Genomic DNA, 27324 nt, shown 5'->3' with positions numbered 1-27324 from the left:
TAGAGGAACTAGCAGTTTGATGTTCGTTGAGGAGCACCCAGGACTACTGTTGTGGTACGATGAGACACTCTTACAAAGTGTACATTTTGTAAGTGCATGCACCACACAAATACTTTACATTATCATTACCAATGAGAATAAAATCAAACCTAGCAAATTCATTTGAATTGGAGTTAGCTCACCCAAGCTAGGTGAATGAATTAGTCGCAATGGTGCATTTGGCGCTTCACCTCTTGCCAAGCTTATCTGAATCCATAACTTAATCTATGTTAGTATGCAAACAATGTAACAATAATACCAATGAACCACAAGTAAAAGAGTGCCCTGCCTGTGTCGCTGCATGACTAATTTCTTTAACTTTTAGGGTTGCCTCAATCTTGTGTGTGCTATCATCAGAACCGCTTTTGTCATATTCTGATGGAGAGGTATCAGAGTCATCCTCTTCCTGTAGTGGCTTTCCTTTTCCCTTCGTTGCATCCTTTTTGGCACTTTTGCCCCTTCATCATTATCATCCTCTTCATCCTCTTCATCCTCTTTATCTTCATCATCCCCTTCATCTTTCATAAGACCTTTATCTTTGCCTTGAATATGTGATTTGTCACGTAGACTATAAGGGGAAGCATTAATTTCTAACACATTTATGAATACATAATAATCATAGGTAGAAAAAGGAGCCACGAGTGACAATTGATTATGCTTACATCATAATGCCATATCCTACTTTTCTAGACTCTTTGCTCACACACAATGTCTCTACCAAAGGATCAATTATAAATCCACTTGGTGATGGATCAGGTGGTGTGTAGTGTTCTAAACACGGGCAATGATGAGGTTTTATCAAACACTTATGATCATTTTATGAATATGCAAGCATAAAATGATCAAGTGCAAGCATATGTAAATGTCTTTTCTCATATGTGAAATCATATGCTTGAAATTGCTGAAAACATAATAAGTTGATATCAACACACAATATTGATAACTAATAGAACAATTAATTACCCCATGATTTAGATTCCAAGGTGATTAAAGTAGCGTAGTCTAATGTAGCCACAAAATTCTAGGTTGTGAGGATAAGATAGTGAAGGTCTCCAAATAAGAAGTAGATAATTTTTTATAAGTGTATTATGGTAGCCATTCCTTATCACAAAACTCCAACCTCTTCAATGTCTACATAAGCACACACTACATAGAAGGAAAGCTATGGCTAGGAGTCCATAATGCACTACAAGCAAAAATGAGAAAATCCATTAGCAACTATTAAGGGAGAATTAAAACACTATCCAATATACTTAATGAGTAGGTCAAGGAGGAAGAAGTTTAGACCAAACAATTTGAGATTGATGAGGCTCATAAAAAGGTCATAGTAGACGTGTAGTCATTCCACTCTTAGTAAGAACTTCAACTCTTGGAGGACTCATTAAATTAAGCTCACAAGCCTAATTCACTGGATTAATGTTCATTAGAGTATGCCAGGAAATACCAATCATGACCAAAATTCTTCATAATAAAGAAATTTATAGGGCTTCTTTTGGCATTGACATTTACTAGGCTTAAGATTCATGTGATTGGCATTTTGCTATAAAAGATATGCAAATTGCCTAAAGTTTGAAGTACATTATGTTTTTAACTTTGTGCCAAATTTAGCTCTTGGTGAATTTCTTGAGCTCCTCAAGGTAGAGGATAGTGATGCTTTTGATGGAGGGGGGCCTCATCTTGAGCTGAACTGATCCTGGAATAGTTACTTTTGTGCTCCTTCTTGAATTTAGAAGCAATGATGAAGACTTGATATATAGAAAAACTTAGGGTTGTCTTATTAATGATGATTAAGTGAAGGAGCTTATAATGAAATCAAGTGGCCAATCACATATTTGCATGGTTTGAATAATTAAGCAAATGTAGAAGACATAAAAGGTAAGAGAAGGATAGAGAGGGAGGGTGGGAGAGTGAAGGGGAGGGAGAGAAATGGACGATGGTAATAGAAGAGAGAGAGTGTGTTAGCAAAGAGAGATAGGGATAGAGAGAGTGAGAGAGGGAGGGTGGGAGAGGGAAAGGGAGGGAACAAAGAGGGGGAGGGAAGAGGGTGGGAGAAGGAGAGAGAGGGAGGGTGGGAGAGTGAAAGGGAGGGAGAGAGTGGAGAGAGAGGGAGGGTGGGAGAGTGAAAGGGAGGGAGAGAGTGGAGAGAGAGGGAGGGTGGGAGAGTGAAAGGGAGAGAGAGAGGGAGGGTGGGAGAAGTAGAGAGGAGGATCTCCTACATAGAGTGAGGGAGGGAAGAGAGAGAGTGGGGGAGGGAAGAGGGTGGGAGAAGGAGAGAGAAGGGTGGTGTGGGCTGGTGGGTGGTGGTGGTGGGCGGAGATGGTGGTGGCAATAGTTAGAGAGAGATTGTTCAAGTAAAGAGAGAGGGCAACCAAGAAAAGCTCCCTCCATCAAGCTTGCTTGGTGACTATCCCCAGCACAAGGTAAGGCCACTTTATATATTCCAGTGCCACCTTACAAAAGATAGTGATTGTTCAAGCGGGTAAAATAGCAAAACATCTTATAGTAGGTTGGGTGGTTGAAACCATGTTAACCAACATAGTGGCTAATAGTGCTGCTCAAAAAATGCCTTACAAACATGAGCAAGCTCGATTGGGAACATCATAATAAGGGGAAGCATTAATTTCTAACACATTTATGAATACATAATAATCATAGGTAGAAAAAGGAGCCACGAGTGACAATTGATTATGCTTACATCATAATGCCATATCCTACTTTTCTAGACTCTTTGCTCACACACAATGTCTCTACCAAAGGATCAATTATAAATCCACTTGGTGATGGATCAGGTGGTGTGTAGTGTTCTAAACACGGGCAATGATGAGGTTTTATCAAACACTTATGATCATTTTATGAATATGCAAGCATAAAATGATCAAGTGCAAGCATATGTAAATGTCTCTTCTCATATGTGAAATCATATGCTTGAAATTGCTGAAAACATAATAAGTTGATATCAACACACAATATTGATAACTAATAGAACAATTAATTACCCCATGATTTAGATTCCAGGGTGATTAAAGTAGCGTAGTCTAATGTAGCCACAAAATTCTAATTGCCCCATGATTTTGATTTCCCATCAGTCTAAAGTAGCTTAGTCTAATGTAGCCACAAAATTCTAGGTTGTGAGGATAAGATAGTGAAGGTCTCCAAATAAGAAGTAGATAATTTTTTATAAGTGTATTATGGTAGCCATTCCTTATCACAAAACTCCAACCTCTTCAATGTCTACATAAGCACACACTACATAGAAGGAAAGCTATGGCAAGGAGTCCATAATGCACTACAAGCAAAAATGAGAAAATCCATTAGCAACTATTAAGGGAGAATTAAAACACTATCCAATATACTTAATGAGTAGGTCAAGGAGGAAGAAGTTTAGACTAAACAATTTGAGATTGATGAGGCTCATAAAAAGGTCATAGTAGACGTGTAGTCATTCCACTCTTAGGAAGAACTTCAACTCTTGGAGGACTCATTAAATTAAGCTCACAAGCCTAATTCACTGGATTAATGTTCATTAGAGTATGCCAGGAAATACCAATCATGACCAAAATTCTTCATAATAAAGAAATTTATAGGGCTTCTTTTGGCATTGACATTTACTAGGCTTAAGATTCATGTGATTGGCATTTTGCTATAAAAGATATGCAAATTGCCTAAAGTTTGAAGTACATTATGTTTTTAACTTTGTGCCAAATTTAGCTCTTGGTGAATTTCTTGAGCTCCTCAAGGTAGAGGATAGTGATGCTTTTGATGGAGGGGGGCCTCATCTTGAGCTGAACTGATCCTGGAATAGTTACTTTTGTGCTCCTTCTTGAATTTAGAAGCAATGATGAAGACTTGATATATAGAAAAACTTAGGGTTGTCTTATTAATGATGATTAAGTGAAGGAGCTTATAGAGAAGGTTCTTCCTATCAAAAGTTATCAACAAGCATTATGATGTGAAAGGTATGCTTCTCTTTACACATAGGGACAATAATACCAACTTCATTGCCGAATAGCATGGATTGTTCCACCAATGATGAAATCAAGTGGCCAATCACATATTTGCATGGTTTGAATAATTAAGCAAATGTAGAAGACATAAACAAATCGAGGTGGCAAGGGTTCAAGAAGCAAAATATTTCCATGTCCATTAGTTGCGCATGACAAGTTAAGTCACCAAATGCTCCTCATAACACTAATTGATCCATGAATTCTCTATCCTCTAGAGTGAAGAAGAAGTTGAGATGATCCGACCTCCCAATCTTGTGCCATAACCACCACCACCTCAACATCCACTTATTACATCTAAAAGGGACATATATTATAATAGTTTATCTACAAGTAGAAGCATCAATATAAGTAGTAATTTAAGTCGGAAGAGAAGCAATGTGAATTAGTAGAGGGATGCTCACAATTACACGAGGAGAAACAACACCAGCTAGATATGATTATTCTTTCATTATTCTAGTGCCAAAGGAAGGTGCATATTGCTATGCAACTAAATTATGCTCGAAGACAATGTGGCAAAATCCTATTGATGACACATGCCCCTTAGATCCATTCTTGCATGTTGGTAATACAAATGCTGGGAGGGATATGTTGGCATAAAACTTGTGAGAGTATTTGCTATAGTATGAGTAGATGGTTCGTAAAATACACCACAATTTGAGAGTATTTGCTATATAGTATTGGCATAAAACTTTTGAGAGTATTTGCTATAGTATTGGCATAAAACTTTTGATAGTATTTGCTATAGTATGAGTAGATGATTTTGTAAAATACACCACCATGATCAATGCATCATGGTTGAAGCTTGAGTAATCTACCTCATAAGAGTGTATAAGAGTACTGGAGCCTAAGCTAGAGCTGGTGGAAGAAGATGCTCGAAATAAGCCTCTAACACCTCCTTAACCATTTTAAGAAGAGAAGATCTTGCCTCTCACTACACATGAATAAAGCGAAATGCAACATTCGATGATTATGAGGTCCATATTGCTAATCAGGTATGCTCTACTAATCAATAACTTTGGTTGTTATAGATGAAAAGAAGATCGATTACATATGGTGAGATCACACTCGCAACATCTCCAAGTCTTGAAATCCCAAATACTTCCATGGGGTGGAGGAGAAGCATAAAGATTATGCATGGAGTATGTCTTCATGGGCCAACTACTTGCCACGATTGAGGAACAACGACAAGGCTTTAACTTGGATCCATAACTACTAGAGATGCCTACAAAAGGGCCATCACATGGAGGCATCACATGTAGAATCTAATTAAGGAATTCAACAAGAGCATACTAAATGGGCATTGAAGATCTCATATTCACAAGGGTGATAACAAGGCATTTACGAGATAATCACAACCCACGTGGTGGATCCCATTCCTCAAGGTTCCCAAAAATTGGAGTAGCATCTATTAAGAGGCATTAAGGTACAAAAGGGTCAACCTAACATACCTTGCTAACACCATGGAATGATTTCTTGGATATAAAGCTCAAATTCAATTGACTATGCCTTCTCCAAAGATTGACCATGCCTTTTTAAAAGCCCACTTGCTTTCTTACCCAAATCACAATGAGATTGCTCCACATTGGGTGCTCTAAAGAAAAAGGCCCGAAATCTTTGGATGATGCCTTGAAAACATATGGTTAACATTTTTTTAGCGGTAGTGCTCGTATGAAGGAGGGGGACTAGGTTGTTGACATCTCTAAAGCCCCCACCCGTCATTATATCAACTAATAGAAGGCTTAAACTTTTCCAAGAGATTCAATGTCGAGGGGCCTAGGCTGATCGATGTGCACCCTCTCATCTTCGTCAGATTCACTGCTTAATGTTTTTTCCAGCTTCTCTCCCCTGCGAGATCAACCATCATCTTCACGCATCTGAAGTTCCGTACATCAAAGACCAAGGAAAATCACCGCCATTTCTAGCTTGGCTATCGCCATCGCCATCATCGTCCTCATCACTCTGGTCATCAGAGAAGCTCGCCATCGCCTTGGCCATTGTTCCCATAGCGAAAGCAGGGCATTTAGCAGGGTTTTAAAAACAGGGGAAAACAGCAGAGGGAACCACTGCACGGGTGCCCGTCCATCTGCCCTAATTTCTTTAGAGTTTCCCTCGTCATGGCTGCCTCGGGCTTGCCCTAACCCTTCCCGATTTGCTCTTCGCCCGTTAATGGGGAGGGGCAAGCTATTGCAATTCAAGTGTGGGAAGCTGTTCTTGCAGAAGAGGATGCAGAAGCGGGAGTTTTGTGTTTTTGTGGGTTTCGATTTGCTCCCATTTTTTGACAGGCAATGCTTTTAGCAGAAAGGTTTTCTGGTTACTGATTGCATGCACCGCATTGGCTCGATGCCCTTCAAAGACCACAACTTCGGCAGAAATTTACAGGTTTTTCCCTTGTTTTGCACCTCTGTAGCTACAAGAAGCAGCCATGATTGCTTAACAAAAATTGGGCCGGTCCCCCATAACGTGAAGACTTAGCAGGTTCCCGAAAAGTTGTTTTTCCCTTAATTAGAAAAATTACAAGGGCTTTGTAATGAAAGGCTACACTGGAAAATTATGTAAACGCACAAAAGATAAAATGATCAGTGACAAATCCAGTGTAAAAATATCAAATTGAAATTCTGCAGGTCCATTGTGTTACGATCAGTGTAGGCCATGCTTATAATTGTCCATATTTCTAAACATGTCAATGCTGAGATCACTCAATTGACTTAAAGGTATAATGAATAGATTGTTAAGGTAGATAGCTAGCACCCTACCATGCGAGGATGCCATGTAGTCCATTGCTAGGCATGTTGGGGTTGGCTTGAGGCTTTGCGAGAGGTAAACTCTTTCATTGCCAAGATTGCGTACGGTACTGCCCCTCATGCACTGCACAAAACTCTATTAGAAACTCTGTGTAGTCAAAGCTACAATCTTTGATCTTTGACAAGGAGAACTCCCCAGTAGTAGACTCTAGTTCAAAGCTTTTATATCTAGGACTGGAATTTCAAGCTTATTTTATGCAGGATACTTTGATTCAACACAAGATTGGGAGCTCTCGCAAGTTGTTCAACCAGGTGTTGCTGCTTGTCATTGAAGTGGACTTACATCAGGTGGCTAAGTGAATGCGAAAGACTACAGAAATACAGAGCTGAAGTGTTTTGAGGGACGCGAGCGATGCAAACACATGCACAGCTTTCAGGCCAGGTGCCGGGACAAGTAGCTGGCCAATTAGCTGCTGTTTCTCAGAACATGAACTCGTTGACATCACAGGGAGGAATTCATAAAACATGGCAGACAGAATCAGATGTTGGGATAAGGCGTATGATTGTAGAAAAAATGTGAGTTTTTTTTTGGCTGTTTCTAATGAGCATTTATTGGTGTAGCATTTAATTAGGAGAATTCCAGAGAAGGTGGTTACAATTGATCTTATGTTCGTCTAGCTGGGAATTTATGCATATTAAAGCTTACAATATATTATGTGTATGTGGGGTAACTTGCGCAATCACGTGTGAGTTAAGTTTTTGTTATTGTCCATGTGCTATGCATTTTCTTAGCTTTATTTGTTCATTCTGCAAGCAGGTCCTTGTGCTCTTGGGGTGCATGTGTTCAGTGCAAGATTTATGTTTCAAAACAACTATATATATATATATATATATATATAGAGAGAGAGAGAGAGAGAGAGAGAGATTAAGTGTCTACTAAAGACCCAATGGGCCTACGCGACCAAAGTGATACAATAATGTCCATGGCATATCTCATCATGGAATGGAAAATAAAGCAAAAAGAAAACATAAACATAGCTATCTCACTAGGGTGATACAAAATTGTCCATCATGGAATACTAAGAACATAGAAACATGAAAGTAGCATCAGCTTCGAGTAGATGGTATATGCCATGTGCACAGTGTGTATCTACCGTGTGCTACACGCACGTAAGACTAGTTTCGAGGCTTGGGGAAGCTTGGAGCTAGGCAGGCTGATTGACGAACTGAGTTAGGGATATACTAACGAGCGGGCACCCAAGTGTGGACACTCGATGACCGGCCAAGAGCCTATAAAAGGGTGGCCAAGGTTAGTTATTGAGATATAGAGAGTCTCGCGAGTTTGTGAGAGCTCTATGGTCTTGGAGCTTGGATCTAGTGCAGACGTGCACCTGCTTTATGCAGCCGAGGCCGGCAGCAATCTCGAGGCCCGCGAGGGTAGCTTCGTGGCGGTATGGGATGTCGCGAGGAGGAGATTGGTCGGTACGTCAACCTAGTTAGCTCAGCTCGTGGCTCGGTGGGGACAGCCAAGACTGTGGGCTTGTCCACGGCTGTCATGGTTGGGAGGTGAGTCAGGCCTGCACCCCCTTGTTTGTTTGTTCGTTTGTTTGCAGGATTCGAGACTCGTACCAAGAACGATCACGAGGAGATCCGTGGGGATTTGACAGTGGTATCAGAGCATACCTCGTGAACGGTAGAGAAGATGAGGTCGAAGAAAGGTATGTGTTAAAAAAGCTTGCTGTTTTTTCTGTACATACTGCTGTTTTCAGATTCAGTATGTGTTTTTCTTCATCAAAGAAACCCATGTTGATGGGAGGTGGTAGTCTAAGAAGGGTGTCGTTTGCTTTGCAAAGAAGAGGCATGATTCGTTCATGCAGTCGCATGAACGTAGAGAGAGAAAACAGAAAAAAGCATCTTCGTTGCTTTTGGTTGAATGCGAACGGGAGAGAGAAAACAGAAAAAAGCATCTTCGTTGCTTTTGGTTGAATGCGAACGGGAGAGAGAGAGCGAGAGAGAATGCCGGTTGTCGCTGTGTGTGCTGGCCGAGTACTGATGTACTGGTTGTAGGCGTAGGCGTTGGGCTACCGGCAGCTACAGGCGGGCAGGCGCCTAGGGCTATCTAGCCAGGTGGCCAGGCCTACCAAGGCGGCCAGCAGGCTGGCGGGCGCCTAGGCTTGCGTAGCCAGGCCTTAGCAGCCTAGCGCAGGCGCCCAGGCCAGGCCAGGCCAGGCCACGCAAGGTAGGCGCCTAGGTTCACGTGGCCTTGTGGCCAGGCCTACACGGGTTGTCGCAGGCGCAAGCTGGCACTGGATGACAGCAGCCGACGACATGCGAGGTGGCTCCGGCAGGAAGACTGGCGCAGGCAGCCGCAGATGACGACAGCAGCACGCCGGCGGCTAATCCAGGAGGGAAGAGAGAAAAAACAAGGAAAGCACTCGTTTGTGCTTTCGTTTTTTTTAGTTTATTTTTTTAAAAAAAAAAATTAAAAACCCCTCCTCTAAGGTTTCAAGGTGTTTTATTTTTTTTAAGAAAATAGAATATATATATATATATATATAAATAACACAAAAGTAAAAGCTAAAGATAGCTTTTGGAGATTTTTAGCTTTTGGGGCTATCTTTATAAAACCCTTAAGTGGGCTTCTTGCCACACATCTCTCAAGTTTTCAAGCTCTAAAGCTCTCAAGTTCCCTTGCACTTTCATTGTGCAAAGATCGAATTTTCTCTCCCCTTGTCCTCTTTACGATGTCGACCCAAGAATCAGAGTTGGAGCCCCTTGTGGAACGCGAAGGCTTGCCGGCTACGGAAGATACCGATAGCGATCTTTTTGACGATTTTGTGTCAAAATCAGATTTAGCTCTCAAAGCTTCTTCGTCGAAACGTCAGGCACAAATCGCAGCTCAGATGCAAGCTTTGCAGAACTCCATCGCTCTATTGACCACTACCCTCTCTACTTTATCGGGTATGGATACCTTGGCTTCTGCTTTAGGCTCCAACATTACTCTGGAACCGTTCGGGGGCAAGCAAAAGCAGCGCACCAAGGAGATCGTGGACACTTGGCTACATAAGTGGTAAGTTCACTTTCAGTTTCATCCATATGATGATGGAAAGAAGATCCAGTTAGCAGCAGGTTTCTTGTCCGGCAAAGCTTTGCTTTGGTGGAAGGAACTCAACCCTAAGCCAACAACTTGGACACAATTCGAAGACGTCTTTAAGAAAGAATTCCTCAAGAAAGAGGATGATTATGATGTTGTTGCCCGGTTTTCAGCTTTGACCATGACCTCGCAGCACCTCACTTATGAGGTCTACCTCCAGAAGTTTAGGGACTTGCAGATGAAAGCTACAAAGATGGATCCCACTACTCTTTTGGGGTTCTTCGTAGCTGGTTTACCAGACTCATACCGTTTACAGTTTAAAAATAACAAATGTAAAACATTGGACGAGGCCATTCATTCAGCTCGTATCTATGATGATACAATGGTCTCTTCCAAGTCGAAACCAGTTACCGAGCAGGGGAACAAGCATAAACGAAAGTTCTCCGCACTTATGGCTAACACGACTGAAGGCAAGTCTTCGGACCAACCTTCGAAGGATTCAAGTTCGACACCAGCGAAGAAGAAACGACTCCTTAGGGCTTTAAAGCTCAAGAAGGAAGGACGTTGTTTTATCTGCAAAGAAAAAGGACACATGCGTAACGAGTGTCCAAAGCAAAAGGGTACCAAGACGAACGCAAGTCCCAAGCCAAAGGCAGCTAACCAGTTGTCTTTGACAGGTACGTCAATTACTGTACTTTCTCGCCCTAGTACTTGTTCTGATTGTCTGTTCAATTCTAAAGTATTTGGCTTGCATGATCTTCTCCGAGTTTATGGAGAAGTGAATGGCCATAAGATTCACATTCTTTTAGACCCTGGCAGCTCACACAACTTTGTTAACTACAAACTTGTGCAGAAATTGAGTCTTGATACCACACCCAACGATCATACCTATGAGGTACGCTTACCTGCGAGAAGGCAAGTTTGGGATCGAAAGGTGGAGATGCTTCCAATCCAGATTCAAGACTACAAAGACACTCTGGAATGCTATGTAATGCATCTAGAAAATGTAGACTTGTTATTAGGGATTGAGTGGTTTAAGACTCTTGAAGTCCAGATAGATTGGTCTAGTCATATTTTTTCTTTTGAGCATAAGGACACCCAGTATAGTATTTTAGGTGATTGTATTCATCCCTCTCAGGGACCTCTTGTAAATACAATTGATTTTGGAAATATAATGGATTCTTCTTTGTATACCGCTTTCCATTGTGTATTGATTCCACTTTCTTTCTTTCTCATCCCTTCCTTGGATGTAAATGAATTAAGTGTGTTTGAAAGCAAAGAATTACAGAAGATACTTGATTCGTTTCAAGACGTATTTCCTAAGGAACTGCCATCGGGTTTACTACCTGAACGGGCAGTAGATCATCGTATTGACTTGATCCCTGGTGCTCATCCTGTCAGTATTCCACCTTACAGGATGAGCCAAGCCGAGGAAGATGAGTTGGCTAAACAACTCGAAGATTATTTGAGGATGGGCCAGATCCGCGCAAGTAAATCACCTTGGGGTGCACCTGTGTTGCTTAGGAGAAAGAAGGACAATACATGGAGAATGTGTATAGATTACAAGAGATTGAACAAGCTGACCATTAAGAACTGTTATCCTCTCCCTAGATCAGATGACCTGATTGACCGGTTAGCAGGAGCGAAATATTTCATGAAGATAGATTTACGTACTGGCTACCACTAGATACGTATTCATGAAAGGCATGTCAAAAGAACCGCCTTTCGGACTAGGTATGGCCATTACAAGTTTCTCGTATTACCTTTTGGGTTAACCAATGCTCCAGCCACTTTCCTGCAAATGATGAATGATCTTTTTCGTGAACATTTGGCAAAATTTGTGGTGGTGTTCCTTGATGATATTTTGATATATAGTCGTACTCTTGAGGATCATGTCAGACACCTCACGATTGTCTTATCTATTTTAAGACAGAATCGACTATATGCTAAGTTAAGTAAATGTGAGTTCTTTATGACCGAAATCATTTACTTGGGACACAAGATCACTAGAGATGGATTGAGCATTGACTATGACCGAGTTCAGAAGGTTCTGGACTGGCTTATACCGCGAACAGTGAAACAACTTCGTTCTTTTCTTGGTTTTGTTGTTTTTCTTCGGAAATCTGTACGGCAGTACTCTCAGCTCACACTACCGATGACCGACTTATTGAAAGGTCGTGGACGTAAGTCAAACCAGTCTATCACTTGGAATAACGATTTGGATAGGGCCTTCAGACTTTTGAAAGATAAAGTCAAGGAAGCACCTATCTTAGCATTACCCGATCCTAGTCGGCCTTATGTTCTTGAAACTGATGCCAGTGACTATGCTATTGGGGCTTCTCTATTTCAAGATGGTAGACCAGTTGCTTTTGAAAGTAAAAAGCTAGACGACACTCAATCTCGTTGGCCAACCCTTGAGAAGGAGCTTTATGCTGTGATTCATGCTCTCAAGGTTTGGAGACATTATTTATATGGCTCCAAGTTTGTGGTATTGACTGATCATCAGTCAATCAAGTATGTGTGTGATGCGGATGATTTGAGAGGAAGGAAAGCTTGTTGGGCTGAGTTAATGTAAGATTTTGATTTTGAGATCCGTTATCGGAAAGGGTCCATGAATAGTGTTGCAGATGCGCTTAGTCGAATTCGAGGGGTGAATACTTTGTCGTTCACCGAGATTTCTACTGACTTATTTCAGTCATTGAGAGGGCTTTGCAGGACTGATAGTTATTTTGGTCCATTTTGGCAGAAGATCCAGGACGGGAGCTCATTGATTGACCAAGACTCAATGATTGAGCAGTCTACCATTCAGGCTGCAGGAGGCCAGTGGATGACTTGGAATGGTTTACTATTCCGTAATGACAAAATTTGTGTACCACAGATCCTGGACATTAGGTCCAAGATTCTTAAGGAGTGTCACGACGCTCCTTTTGCTGGACACCCTGGGGTACATAGGACGTTATCATTAGTGAAACACACTTTTTATTGGCCAAAGATGAAAGGGTATGTAGAAGATTATGTTCTCAAGTGTCAAATTTGTCAAGCAAATAAAGCTGAACGCTTTAGACAGGCTGGGTTGTTGCATCCTTTGCAAATCCCAGGTAATAAATGGGAAAGTATTTCCATGGATTTTATTACCGGATTGCCAAGAACACATCAAGGCCACGATTCTATTTGGGTTGTGGTAGATCGCTTGACAAAAATGGCTAGATTTTTACCGACTCGGAAGACTATTACAGCTACGCAATTAGCTCGGCAGTTTATCGAGCAATTGTTTAGACTGTACGGGTTACCGCAGGACATAGTCAGTGATAGGGACTCTAAGTTTACGAGTGATTTTTGGAAACTTGTTTTTGAGAAGTTGGAAACAACTTTGAATTTGAGTTCCTCTGATCATCCTCAATCTGATGGCCAGACTGAAAGAGTGAATCAGATTTTGGAGGATATGCTTCGAGCATATGTATCCAAAAGACAGAGTTCATGGGAGGATTATCTTCCTATGTTAGAATTTGCATATAACAGTACTAAGCATACGAGTACAGGTTTTAGTCCTTTCATACTTATGTATGGTTTTTAACCTAGATCACCTGTTATAGTAGGATTCTCAGGACTTCAGCATGATGCAGCACGTAATTTTTTGCAAGATATGCAGGAAATGTTACAAGTTGCGAAGGAATCTATTAGAAGTGCTCAAGACCGAGACAGGTTTTATTCTAATAGACATTGTTCACCCAGAGAGTTCTCTGAAGGAACGATGGTGTATTTGCGAGTTCCGAAAGATTCCGAGACTTTACGGACAGGTCGATCTCCGAAATTATCCCCTAGATACTGTGGACCGTTTCGTATTACACGACAGATTGGTTCAGTTGCATATGAATTGGATTTCCCGTCTCATGTGAAAGTTCATCTTGTATTTCATGTCAGTAGACTTAAGGAAGTACTGGGTGGAGCAGATCAGTTAGTTACTCCTCAAGAAATTATAGATGTCGAGGACATGACATTTGTTCCGCACGAACCTGAAAAGATTCTTGGATTTCGTGAAAGAAGATTGCGTAATACGCTTATCACGGAATACAAGATCAAGTGGAAGGATCGTGTTGAGGAGGACGCTACCTGGGAGACATTGACTACTCTTCAGAGAGATTACCCTGGCTTTTTAGTGAGCTCAGGAGTGAGCTCTTAGAGGAAGGGAAGTATGTCATGTGCACAGTGTGTATCTACCGTGTGCTACACCCACGCAAGACTAGTTTCGAGGCTTGGGGAAGCTTGGAGCTAGGCAGGCTGATTGACGAGCTGAGTTAGGGATATACTAACGGGCGGGCACCCAAGTGTGGACGCCCAATGACCGGCCAAGAGCCTATAAAAGGGTGGCCAAGGTTAGTTATTGAGATATAGAGAGTCTCGTGAGTTTGTGAGAGCTCTATGGTCTTGGAGCCTGGATCTAGTGTAGACGTGCACCTGCTTTATGCAGCCGAGGCCAGCAGCAATCTCGAGGCCCGCGAGGGTAGCTTCGTGGCGGTATGGGACGTCGCGAGGAGGAGATTGGTCGGTACGTCAACCGAGTTAGCTCAGCTCGTGGCTCGGTGGGGACAGCCAAGACTGTGGGCTTGCCCACGGTTGTCATGGTTGGGAGGTGAGTCAGGCTTGCACCCCCTTGTTTGTTTGTTCGTTTGTTCGTTTGTTTGCAGGATTCGAGACTCGTACCAAGAACGATCACGAGGAGATCCGTGGGGATTTGACAGTATACCACTCTCCAAAATATCAAGCATGGGGCTAATGACTATGGCCGAGAGGTCTCCCTCAGCTATGTCACGTGGAAAGGTAGCTCGATGGTGGTGGAGCATGTCCTAGATCTGGAGCTGATGAGGTGATCGTGGCCGACGGCCGGGGGCGTCGGGCACGCTGGAGTGCGGAGGGTCGGTCTGAGGTAACTCCTCTTAGGCGAGGTAGGTCTGGAGCAGCTTGAGCCTTGTGGAGGGTCCACAAGATCCACTATATTGGCGTCCTCCACCCCGTGGGTCTGGAAGAAACTGGTGATGGTTGGCTAGCGAGGGAGGGGGCGGGGTGGCTGGGGCCGAAGCTCTCTCAAGAAGGTGTCCCTGTGTCTGGGGAGCTCAAGCAGGAAGAGGCCTAGGCAATGCTGGTCCTGGAAGTCAATGATGCTAGAGAGTGGACCAAATCCCTCACGAAATAGACAGTGAAACCTCCCGCGGATCTCAGTAGTAGACTGGGCAGCGGCATGTGTAATGCTTGAGAGAGAGAGTGTCTACAAAAGACTCAAAAGGTCTATGAGATCAAAAAGCTGTTACATATGATGCATGAGTAAACTCGATGTCAAGACAACTTGAAAAAAAAAGGAAGGGTCTCTGTGTTTCTCAATGACACCATCGGACCATCCTTTGTGACGACCGGCAGATACAGATTTAGAGCTTCGTGGGAAGCTCCAGGGTATCAACGATGGCTGGTTTGTGTGAAGCGGTGTCAGATCGAGATGGATGATGCGGTTGATCTCTTGCCTCCAGAGATCTAAGAAGGGGAAGTCTGGGCTGTACTATAACCCATATGCCTCAAGCCATCTTACCACCTTGGAGTACCAAGATCTGCTGTGTCCCTCTTGTGCAAGATGCTTGTAGGATTCAAACGCCAATCTCGAAAGCCGGTCTTTGTTGTACACAGATGAAAGATGCAAGTGATTGTCAGGAGGGCATCAAGAATGAGGGGTGCTGCTTTAAGCTCTGCTAGAATGATCTCACGGGGAACTAAGGGCTTACTGTTGATCGCGCGTGAGAACATCATCAGTTGCACCCTTTCTATCCTTCTCCATTTCCCCCATAAGGAAGCCCCAGACAGGGTAGCTCGTGCATGGTTTGTGGAAGTGGGCCTGAAAGCAGTCTCTCTCCAAGTGAGCTAATGCGGCATACCCCTTTGCCTATTGTATCTCTCTCTTTCTCTCTCTTTCTCTCTCTCTCTTGGACGAAGCTCTGGCTATTTGACACACTAGTCACACCCGCACTACTATACGGAGCTCCCATCTAGGGTCCTAGTTTATACCACAGGAGGAGAATGAGGGAGGAGCCCGCTGAGACAGACACGGAGGATGTATATGATGGGTGGAAGGCGATGGAGAGGCCGCTAGTGATCATCTCACTCATGATTAGAAGTAAGCCATCAGTGCCACGTGAGATTGTGTGGGCGGAGATAGGGGCTGCACTGATTGTGATAGAGGCTATTTTCGAGACTGTGACATACTGGCATAGATATTGGAGCTCCCACGAGACAGATACCCGAGGCTTGCCCTAGAGTCCTTGAGACAGCTAGCACTAGATGGAGACACGCAGTGTTGGTATGCCCAGGTGAGCGCTTGGTTTGGTATGCATGGCATGTAGATGGAGGCACTCCCTCCGTTCTAGTATAGCATAGAGGCGCCCTCCTTTTCTCTCAACCACACAAAGCGAAACAGGCCCGTCAGAGGACCAGTGTAGAGAGCTCTCACCGACTTCTTCCAGACCAGAGTGACGAGGGCAGATTCACCCACTACACCCGACCTTCAGGCTGAAATAGGAGCTTGGCCGAGAGGAGTGACACTAGACAGAGCCATTGAGCTATGCAGAGCCCGGTGCCCTCGACCTCGTGGTCCCTGCCCACGCCCTCGTCACTACAGGAGGATCAGAGCAATCATCTCCCACCACCACATGACTTTCTCCCGCTGGCCTAGCTTTACTACATTGGGTGCCATGTTGTAGCGTCCTATGCGGGATATTTTAGGGTGATAGGAGAGTTGGACACTTTTTGTTTTGGGATGAGATCTGACATTTCAGCTCTTATTACTTTCTCCGATTTTTATTTTTAGTACCCATGATGATGTATTTCATAGACATGACGTAACCTTTTGGTCTCATAGGTCATTTTGGCCTTTTGTAGACGTTAATACAACTCTCTCTCTCTCTCTCTCTCTCTCTCTCTCTCTCTCTCTTTGCGCACACACACCACGGATATCTTCCTGTTAGAAGTCATCTCCTGTCCAGTTTTATACACCAGGGCCTTTGTTGTGGGTGTGCCCGCCCTTATGAGGTGTTTTATCATTTTTCCCCATCTCTGCATTTTTCCCCTATTTTTCCCATTTTTTCTATGGCTTGGGAGGCAGCCCTGAGTTGGTCGGAGGATCCATTTGCTGGCCGACTACATCAAGATGTGTGTACTGGAGCTGTCCGACTGTACTTGACCAGTCGTGGACCCTCAGTGCTGGCCGACTGGTTGCATGCTGCTGGCCGACTTGATGCAGTCGTGGAGTGCAGTGGCAGGCTCAGCACCATCACGTGGGAGGAGCTTGTGTCCATGGTCCTGGACCAGGAGGAACGATTCACGAACCCTCCTCAGGGTGGAGATTCGGAGGCCTTAACTGGCCAACAGTCGAAAGGCCGTAACACGGGCAAAGGGAAGGCTTCGTCGGAGAAGTCTTCTGAGAAGAAGTCCGTTACTGACCGCGAGATCGGAGGCCTTAACTGGCCAACGGTCGAAAGGCCGTAACACGGGCAAAGGGAAGGCTTCGTCGGAGAAGTCTTCTGAGAAGAAGTCCGTTACTGACCGCGAGAAACTAAAGGCAGAGAGGACATGTAATGATTGTGGCGAGAAAGGCCACTATTGGAGGCAGTGTCCCAAGCGGAAGACCGAGAAGGGTGAAGATTCCTCAGCAGCAATCATGAAGACTCCGGCTTTTGTGCACCTGGAGGTGGTGGACACCGATGTTTCATTTTCTTCAGGCAGGGAGGAGATTGGAGGACTCTCCGCAACGGATACTCGGGAGTGGATTCTCGATAGTGGTGCTTCTAGGCACATGACTCCTTCCTGTTCCGGTTTACAGGATCTCTGCAAGCTTTTTAGTCACATTCTTACTGGGGATACGTCCACTATCCCAGTTCACAGTGAGGGCAGGATGGAGATAGTTCCCGATGGCAGACGGGGGAAGCATTCCTCCCAGGTGCTGTATGTTCCGGCACTTGGTTTTCATCTGTTGTCAGTGCATCAGGTTTGCAAGACTGAACAGATCACTTATGCTCTGATGTCTCGTCGTGTTCGGGACAACGAACCTCCAGTAGATGAGGATGTTCTTTCCATGGGGACCTTTCGGAAAGCCAGGCAGGTGGCAGTTGATTACTTGCAGAAGGAGGTGCATACTCCAGGCTTTGTGGTTTCGGATTCAGAGGGGGTGGTTGACAGGTTTAAGAAGGCCTTGCGTGGTCTTCAGGAGGTTTCCAGGACTTGTTTTTGCACCGTAATAGGTGTTGATCCTTGTGAGCAGTGAGATGCCTCTTTGACTCAGAAGCAGGATGGTTCATTGATCTGGTTGATGGACACTAGATTGGACGGGAGCTTCCTGATGAGGCAGTTGAGCTCATGGTTGCGGATGACTCTTTGGGAGGCAGGATTGCGTTTCCTGTGGTTTCTGCGGCATGCGAAGGATCATGGACTCTTGTACACAGGAGGGGGATTGTTGGATGGAGTCCGACTCCACGGTTGGAGTGACTCGGTTTGGGGAGGAGATCCGGACACGAGGGGATCTACTTCAGGCCCAGGAGCAGTTTTCCGGAGCAGTAAGAGGCAGTCATCTTTTGCCTTGTCGCGGACAGAGGCAGAGTACCGGGCTGCTTGTGATGCTGCTTGTGAGGTGGAGATGCAGAGGTTGCATTGCAGGTTTGGGCTTCCACTGGAGGAACCCATGGTCATCCAGAGGCACTTTGTTCGTGAACAGATCGTTGCTGATGACATCTTGCTAGAGTTCTGTTCGACGGAGGGCAGTACGGTGGACCTCTTCACGAAGTCGCTTTCTCAGGATTTGCTCAGGCAGCACCCCAGCTCCCAGTGGTTGGTTTCACAGCCAGGAGCTGAGAGGGGGTGTTAGAAGTCATCTCCTGTCCAGTTTTATACACCAGGGCCTTTGTTGTGGGTGTGCCCGCCCTTATGAGGTGTTTTATCATTTTCCCCACTCTCCGTATTTGTCCCCTATTTTTCCCATTTTTTCTGTGGCTTGGGAGGCAGCCCTGAGTTGGCAGGAGGATCCATTTGCTGGCCGACTACATCAGGATGTGTGTACTGGAGCTGGCCGACTGTACTTGACCAGTTTGTCACACTATTGATAGAAGTGACCATGTACAAAGCATCGTAAACAAAGAGATTGTCGCTCCTAGCGGTGGTCATAGAGTCTTCAGAAATTTTTATGTTTGACGGATGTTTTTTTCTTGAAAGGTTCATGAAAACCTTAAAGGACTTTGTGAGATAAAAACCCTCAGTGCTGGCGGACTGGCTGCATGCTGCTGGCCGACTTGATGCAGTCGTGGAGTGCCTTTTTCAGCAGGCCGACTGCTCATATGGGGGCATATAAATAGGCCCCCAGCCCCATACCACTTGTGTATCATACCCGGGATCTTCTTGTGTATATAGAGCAGAGTTACACGCCTACATCTCTCTCTCTCTTGTGCTGTATTTTTTCTGCATTGCTCTTGTGTTCCCAGATCTGGTCATCATCTCCGCTGCGTATTCTGACACTTCCATCCCCCATAGCTCCTCCTAGCTTTTGCGCAAACCCTAGAACATTTGGTATCAGAGCCACTACCGCCCACCTGCTGTGCACAAGTCTTCTTGCTCAGTCATTCCTGCCTGCACGACATCACCACCTCTTCACTTTCAATTGTACTAGTGCCACCTGTGCGCCGCCATACCACGCCATCTCCTCCGGCTGCTCTGCCGTCCCGTTGCTAGAACGGGGTGAGCTTGTGATAGCCCCATCGGTTGGGGTGGGCTGAGATGGTTGTTGAGCCAGTTGGGTGGACCGCCCGCTTGGGGGGGGGGGGGAGGGGGGGGGAAAGCATTTGGGCTGGCAGAGCAACACCTGTCAGGACTTTCTGGACAAATGCTTTTTTTGACTGCCATTGCCGCAGTTTTCTCACCCACCCCACCGCTTCTTCTCAACTGCAGCTGCTACCACCCTCGTTACCGTCACTCTCTTGGCCCGACAGCACATGCAGATAGCACAAGTAAAAAAAAAAAGGCTTTATCAAAATTAAAGGTAAATGTTCTTAGTTCAAGCTTTTGCAACATCAATAATTAGGGTTTTTTAAAATTTGAGCAAAAACATCAAATTAAAGCTCATTTAATGGTAACAATTTCGGGGCACTGCAAAAATCAAGCAAAATCAAGAAAATTGAAGCTTCTGCATATTTCAATCTTGGGGGTTTCTTCAAAAAAATTGAACATGCCACATCAAATTGATGCCATGCCAGCTGCATTGGCATGGAGACGTTGCCGAAAACGACTGTGCGTCATTGACAAACGCCTGGGAGGTGGTTAAAGTTTCCAGAATCATTCCATTTTATGTTTATGTGTGAGTATCAAGTAATCTTTGTCCCGATTGTTCCCCAAAGTGAGATGTAATAATCCTGTGTTAAATTTCTGTGTGTTTTTCCTGTGTGTGTGTAAAAGGGCCTTGATGTTATAACAGGCTCCTTTCTCATGTCATTCCTTGTTTTGGTCAAAGGGGGCTTGTTTTCTGTGGAGAGCTGATGTAGCCTTTCATGTTTTAGTGAGGAGCTCCTTTATCATGCCTTGTTGACCTGAGGTCCGGGTGTTGGCACCAATAGTATGCAGTTTGGAGGCTAATTGGAAATGGCTATCGAAGGTCTCTCCGTTTCATCTCTGAGGGGGGTTTTGTCGGGTATTTGGAGCTTCATATGTGTGAAACAACCCTTATATATATGTTTACGTGTGTGAACCACCTCGTGTGTACGTGTGCTTATGTGTGTGAACAACCTCTTAAGGCTATGTGAACATAAAGAATCAATCAAGTGTCTCATTCAGTTGTGCAACATATAGTCTCAATAGAGCTTTGTTCTCTCTCTCTCTCTCTCTCTCTCTCTCTCTTTGTGTGCACATGCACACCATGGATATCTTCCATCCCCCATAGCTCCTCCTACCTTCTGTGCAAACCCTAGAGGTAACATGTTCTTCCTTCCTTCAGGGTGCATTGGAGCTGGTGCAAGGAGGTACTGTGATACATCCGAGTCGATGCATTGGTGACTAGAGTGGGGATAGCAAAGTTTTTGCTAGGCCTTTTTGTGGAGTGTTCTTTTTGAGTCGATGCATTGGTGGCTAGACTGTGGATAGTGAAGTTTTGCCAGGCCTTCTTTCTCTGGAGTGTTCTTTCCATGAGCTACGAAAGGATACTGAACAGCCTGCATTGCTTCTTCATGGACGGTTGGACAATGAGAAAGTGCTGGATTAGGTGAGAGTTTGTCATCCACAGGCTTCTTTGCAGGTCTTCGTGCTGACACGGCGAGGACGGAATGTGTTTTGTATGTGTGATTCTGCTGCACTCTTTTCTCTCTATGAAAAAACCCTAGCATGTAGGCACAAGTGTCCTACACCCTGCATAAATCACGTGGCTGTGCTGCCATGGGTTCTCATACACTTTGTACTAAGGTCTGAAGATGAAACTCGCAAAAACCAAATCATCCCCCTTCCCCCCCCCCCCCCCCACTCCCCAATCCCCCCCCCCCCCAAGGATTTCTTAAATTTTGCTAATTAAGAGATACAAGCCATATTTTACGATGCTTTTGGTTCTCTCATCATGGACTTTATAATCCAGAACGAGAAACATGTGCCAAATACGTACCACCTCATTTAATTTCAAGGAATTTGGCTCTTGAAGATGACACACCTGTGGACAATGATCATATTTTCTCCCTTTATATCAGTGTGTTGCTCAGCGAATGATCATTTTTTCTCTTTTCAGTGAGGCTTATTTGGGCTGTAGTGTATCTGCCTAGTGAATAATGGCAGATTTAAGTTGTTACTGATTTTTTATCCTGGTTTCAACCCCAGCTTGCTTTTGTTTCAAAAGCGCAAGCCTCGGGTTTCTCAGGAATGGCAACAAAAACTTCCCGAATTTGTGAAGCGTCTGGAAGAATCTCTTTATCGTGATGCCTCTTCCAAGGTACTCTGTCTTCTAGAAGTTAAGCCGTACAAATTTGTCTCAGTAGTATGTTCTTATGGACCCTAGTCTTGGCTCAGGAAGAGTACTCTGATTTGTCTACGCTGGAGCAACGTCTTCAAGCTGTAGCAAAGCGAATCATGCCATCAAGAAATAACCCTAATGTTGCATTACGTGGAGCGAATGCTTCAACCTCTTCTATGATTCCAACCCCAGGAGTGCCTTCAGCTTTAAATGGAAGTACCATGATACCCACTCAAGGGAATGAAATCACTGTAGTGCCAACCCCAGGGGCAGGTGCAATAAATACAAATGCCAGTGGAATAGGCAATGCAGTGCCGTCCAATGGTGCTTCCCTGCTTCAAGGGCATGGGATGGCATCAGCCGGCAACGTAAGCAGTATGGTTCCAACTCCTGGGCTTGGCACCAATCTGTTTACACGTGTTGAACCTTCTAGTACAATGACAGGAATTTCTATGTCATCGGCTCAGGGTAAGGCTTATATTTTCATATCTAAACTGTTGGTATCAAGTATGGCCATTGTAAACATGTATGACCAGATGATTTGTTGATACTGCAGGAACTGTCCAGCTGCAGCAACAATCATATATTTCTGGATTGAGTGGGCACATGCATAGGAATGTAAATGGCCAGTTGGGTGGGAGTATGACCAGTAACATGCAGCGGAAGAATCCTTTGTCTTTTGGATTCCTAAATGGTGGTACCAGCAATGGGCTGCAACTCATGGGCAATGGGCAGCACCTAGTAAATGGGAACCTTGGTTTTCCTAATCCTCCTATGTATATCAATCCTGTTCAGTATGGTAACATGACTGTACAGGCTCAGCAGCATATGAATCAGCAACGGCAGCAGCACACGTCTATGCAATGTAAGTCTGTTAACTTTCCATTTGAAGTTATGTTGAGAAAATATTCTTTTTATGGTAGAACACATAAAATTTTATGGCATTGGTTGTAAACTGCAGCTACGATACCAAGTCAGACGGTCACAAATTCTGGTGATGGTTATGTTATGAATGCCCCTGACCTTACAGCACCTGGCAGTTTGTACAATCCGGTCTCAAATGGTATCTCATCCAGCAGTCTGGGTATGCACTCTCAGGGATTGCAAGCATCTAAAATGATACCTGTTCCTGGTTTGCCTACTCAGCAATCGAACATGCAGTCACAACATCAACTTCAGCATCCACAGTCACAGGCAGATAAGTTTTTGCAAATGAATTTTCAGCAAAAAGCATTGGGAGCTGGAAGGAATCAACAGCAACAAGAGCTAGTCAGAACAAAAACACCATATCAGGCTCAGACATCCTCAGACTTTCTTGATAAAAAACGAACCAGTGTAGAGGAGGAGAATCAACCAGTATCAGGTTCTGCACCTTTTTCGTCTTCATTGCTTCAAGCTTTACCTGGCCAACAGCAGTCCCATCTTGTGCAGCTCACCCAAACTGCAACACATCAGCAACAGCAGCAGGTATCAAACGAGCAGCATCATCATATAAATCAGCAAGTAGAAGAACATCCTTGGCACTTACAAGCTCACACCGAGGAACAAGATCAGCCATCATGTAAGCCCCAAGAACATCAGCAGCATCAGTCACAGCAACAGCCAGAAACACAGCAGCAGGAACAGTTGCTACGGCTTCCACAGGATCAGCAGCAGCACGAGATGCAGCAACATTCTACTGTACATTCACAACAGCTGCAGGAATTGCAACAGCCCGAGAACTCACATCAGTCTGCAGCTCGGCAATCAATGAAAGTACTTCCACAACAGCCTCAGCAGCAAGTTTTTAGTCTTGATGATGTTGAAGAGTCACATAGGTCACACCAGGCATCTGGAAACAGTGGTGCTTCAGCACCACAAGCAGGAAATAATTTAGATACTACAGGAGAGAAATCCTCAACCAGTGTAACTGCAGATGGTCAAAGGGCTCAGCAATATCTAAAGCAGCAACGATGGCTTTTATTTCTGCGCCATGCAAGTAAATGCACTGCTCCTGAAGGACAATGCCAGTCAACACCTCATTGTCATACTGCTAGACAGTTGTGGGGGCACATTACCAAATGCAATGATCGGGATTGCCAATATCCCCGTTGTCAGCCCTCACGAACCCTTATTAAACATCATCAGCTTTGCCGTGACAGCCAGTGTCCAGTTTGTGGTCCAGTTCGCCAAAAATTCGCTATGCAGCGAATGCAAGCTGCACAAGCAAATAGCTCTACTTCTGTCGCAATGGCTAATGCGGCAAACATTGCTCGGAGTGGGACCTCTTCTGGAGTGACGAATGCAGATACATCATGCAGTAAATGTTCAAACATGCCTACTGCCACTGTGGATGTACAACCAGCTCCAGCCAAGCGAGCAAAGCTTGAACCAACAGAACTAGTTGATGCTCCTCCTCGTGTCTTTGTGGGGGCTCCCAAGACTGAACCAAGTCTTAGTGTGCTCACTCAGACACAAACAATGCCGCCTGTTACATCTGTTATTAAAACTGAAGTTCATGCAGCTACAGTCAAAGTTGAAGGGGATGGATCAGGATCAGGGATAGTAAAATCAGAAGGACGGAGTTTGGCCACTGCTCAGTCAGGTACTCAGGTAAAACCTGAGGGAAGTAACCAATTTGAAGCCAAGCCAATAGTCAAGCAGGTCCAACCTTTGGCTGTTAAAACTGAGTCATCCATTGCAGTTTTCAACAAAGCTTCTGTCCAAGCTAAGCAAGAGGTGAAGCAGGAAACAGTTGCCTCTCCTGCACCTGATCCTGGCAACAATACTAAAGGTAGCAAGCCGAAGATTAAAGGTGTTTCGCTTACAGAACTCTTTACTCCTGAGCAGATTAGAGAGCACATTATGGGCTTGCGTCAGTGGGTGGGTCAGGTATGTGTTAATTCTAATTGTTCTGTAGATCTTTGGCCTGCATTTGTATCTATTGCATAAGGATTTCAAAAAACTTATCAAAAAATATGAAAATGATATGTAGTGGCGTGCCATTTTCTCTCTCAAAAAAAAAAATCCAACAAAGGCAGGCTGCTCATAGATCTTGTTCATTTGTGCAATTGTTATTGTTGGGTATCTGCTTGTTTTGAATGAAACTAGGTTTCTTATACTTTTACAGAGCAAGGCAAAAGCTGAAAAAAATCAAGCAATGGAGCATCGAATGAGTGAGAACTCCTGCCAACTTTGTGCGGTGGAAACACTCACTTTTGAGCCACCGCCTATATATTGTACACCATGTGGTGCACGTATCAAGCGGAATGCCTTTTACTGGACAATGCAAATTGGTGAAACCCGGCATTACTTTTGCATACCATGTTACAATGATGCGCGCACTGAAACTGTGGAGATAGATGGGGTTAATTACCTCAAGTCAAAGCTAGAGAAAAGAAGGAATGATGAAGAAACTGAAGAGCCAGTATGTTTTCTGTTTTGAATACTGGTGTTGAAATTATTGCAATGTCATTGTCTTACAAGACTCTGATGCTCTGTGTGATGTCTTGCAGTGGGTACAATGTGACAAATGTGAGAAGTGGCAACATCAAGTGTGTGCGCTATTCAATATGCGCAGAAATGAGGGTGGCCAAGCTGAGTACACATGCCCACATTGCTTAATAGGAGAGGTTGAGAAGGGCGAAAGAAAGCCTCTTCCGCAAAGTGCTGTTCTTGGGGCCAAGGATCTACCAAGGACTCTTTTGAGTGACCATATTGAGCAGCGACTGACCAGGAAACTCAAGCATGAGAGGCATGAACGTGCTCGAGATCAAGGAAAGGGCTATGATGAAGTAAGTCTCTTAATGAAAATTGCATAGGATTTCTACAGGCACATCTCCCGTACTACAGATGTGCGGGGGAGATCTCCCATCCATGAGTGACGGGCATGTGCGATCTTACCTTCACGGGGAGGGGTTATGTATGTGAATCCCTTTAGTCTATGACTCTACCCTGTTTGGTGTCAGTTGGTGTTTAATTGATCAATGGGTGGCAGGTCCCGGGAGCGGATTCATTGGTGATAAGAATTGTCTCGTCAGTGGATAAGAAGCTGGAAGTGAAGCAACGGTTTTTGGAGATGTTTCAGGAGGAGGATTACCCTACAGAGTTTCCTTACAAGTCAAAGGCGAGTAGAGTGGATTGGACTGAGCTAGAGGATCTTTCTTAAGGCAGCTTGGTACTTGAGGGCATCCTCAGGTGTGTCTGATCAAGGTTTTTGCATTTGGTGCCAGGTGCTGTTGCTATTCCAGAAGATTGAAGGTGTAGAAGTGTGCCTTTTTGGAATGTATGTGCAAGAGTTTGGTGCCGAGTCTGCTCAACCGAATCAACGCCGTGTCTACCTCTCGTATTTGGATTCCGTGAAATATTTCAGGCCTGATGTGAAGACAGTTAGTGGAGAAGCTCTTCGCACCGTTGTATATCATGAGATCTTGGTATGGATGTAAGAGGAATTGAAAGGGTTGTTTTCTGTGCTGAACCACAGATCATCATCTTGTCACTTTTAATTCTGGTTCAGATACCTGTACAGCGTTCACTAAAATGTTATTTTTTTGGTTCATTTCAATGAATTTAGCAGATAGGGTACCTGGACTACTGTAAGAAGAGGGGTTTTACTAGCTGCTACATCTGGGCTTGTCCCCCATTGAAAGGAGAAGATTACATTCTTTATTGTCATCCTGAAATACAGAAGACACCTAAATCAGACAAATTGCGGGAGTGGTAAGGCTTCTGTTCACTTGACCATGGCAAATTGGGATCTAGTGTATGTTATCAGATTAATCGTGAACCTAGGATTCTAGGCATGCCCACCTACTGCCAACATGCCTGTTGAATGCATGTTAAGTTGCAAAAATGCATTTTGATTTGTTTGGAATGTTATTTCTTAGATTTAGAAATATATTTTATCAAAAAATGTGGTAGCTGCCCTCTGAAGTTTGTGGGTAATTTGACATCCGCTGCGTACGTGCATTGGAAAGAGAATTGGAGTACTTCGGTGGAGGTGCTGGGTTTGAATCTTGCTTCCTACAGCTGGATGCATCATCACAAGGGAGCGGGGGGAGGGCCTGCTCATGGGTGTGTTTAAATCATAAAAAGAAAGGTTTGCGGGTAATCTGATAATGGATTTTATGCGCAAAAAGTCATGCTTTGACCTAGCATGGTTTTATGGACCTTGAAATGCAGTTTTAAACAGCAATCAACTAAGGAGAGAGAATCTGGGTTTTATGCACTTTAGTTGAGTGTGAGAGAAAATTTTTTAGGTGAAGTTTGTGGAAGTGCTCGCAACAGCATGATGCATTCAATCAGCGTTCTCATGGGTGTTTGAAGGTCTACTCCCACAACTATTGTTTGAAGGCTATATCAACATGTATCCTATTTTCAAGATTGAATAAGTTTTAAGGTGCCCATTACCTCTAAAAGGTAGATCAGAGGCCATGCTATAATATTTATGAAGGTTGTGTGTAT

At 44.2% G+C, this 27324-nt stretch overlaps 1 protein-coding gene across 2 annotated transcripts in view; it reads left to right on the top strand.

The window, feature by feature from the left end:
• The first annotated feature begins 5794 nt into the window (after window positions 1-5794).
• Window positions 5795-27324, top strand: part of LOC147617529 (histone acetyltransferase HAC1-like) — a 52696-nt gene continuing 31166 nt past the window's right edge. The window contains exons 1-11 of one of the 2 annotated variants that reach the window (XM_086775791.1): window positions 5795-6422; window positions 7046-7360; window positions 21750-21861; window positions 21939-22350; window positions 22439-22747; window positions 22844-24753; window positions 24992-25288; window positions 25377-25655; window positions 25859-25987; window positions 26094-26294; window positions 26438-26580. In XM_086775791.1, the coding sequence (XP_086631917.1) occupies window positions 7197-7360; window positions 21750-21861; window positions 21939-22350; window positions 22439-22747; window positions 22844-24753; window positions 24992-25288; window positions 25377-25655; window positions 25859-25987; window positions 26094-26294; window positions 26438-26580 (3956 nt within the window). In that variant the 5' untranslated portion in view covers window positions 5795-6422; window positions 7046-7196. The remainder of the gene's footprint in view (window positions 6423-7045; window positions 7361-21749; window positions 21862-21938; window positions 22351-22438; window positions 22748-22843; window positions 24754-24991; window positions 25289-25376; window positions 25656-25858; window positions 25988-26093; window positions 26295-26437; window positions 26581-27324) is intronic. The other variant, XM_086775792.1, reaches the window with a different exon arrangement.

Source organism: Cibotium barometz, chromosome 36 (assembly GCF_041138505.1).
Source record: "Cibotium barometz isolate CiBa-2024 chromosome 36, ASM4113850v1, whole genome shotgun sequence".
NCBI lineage: Eukaryota > Viridiplantae > Streptophyta > Polypodiopsida > Cyatheales > Cibotiaceae > Cibotium > Cibotium barometz.
This window is presented reverse-complemented; position numbering and strand designations above follow the sequence as displayed.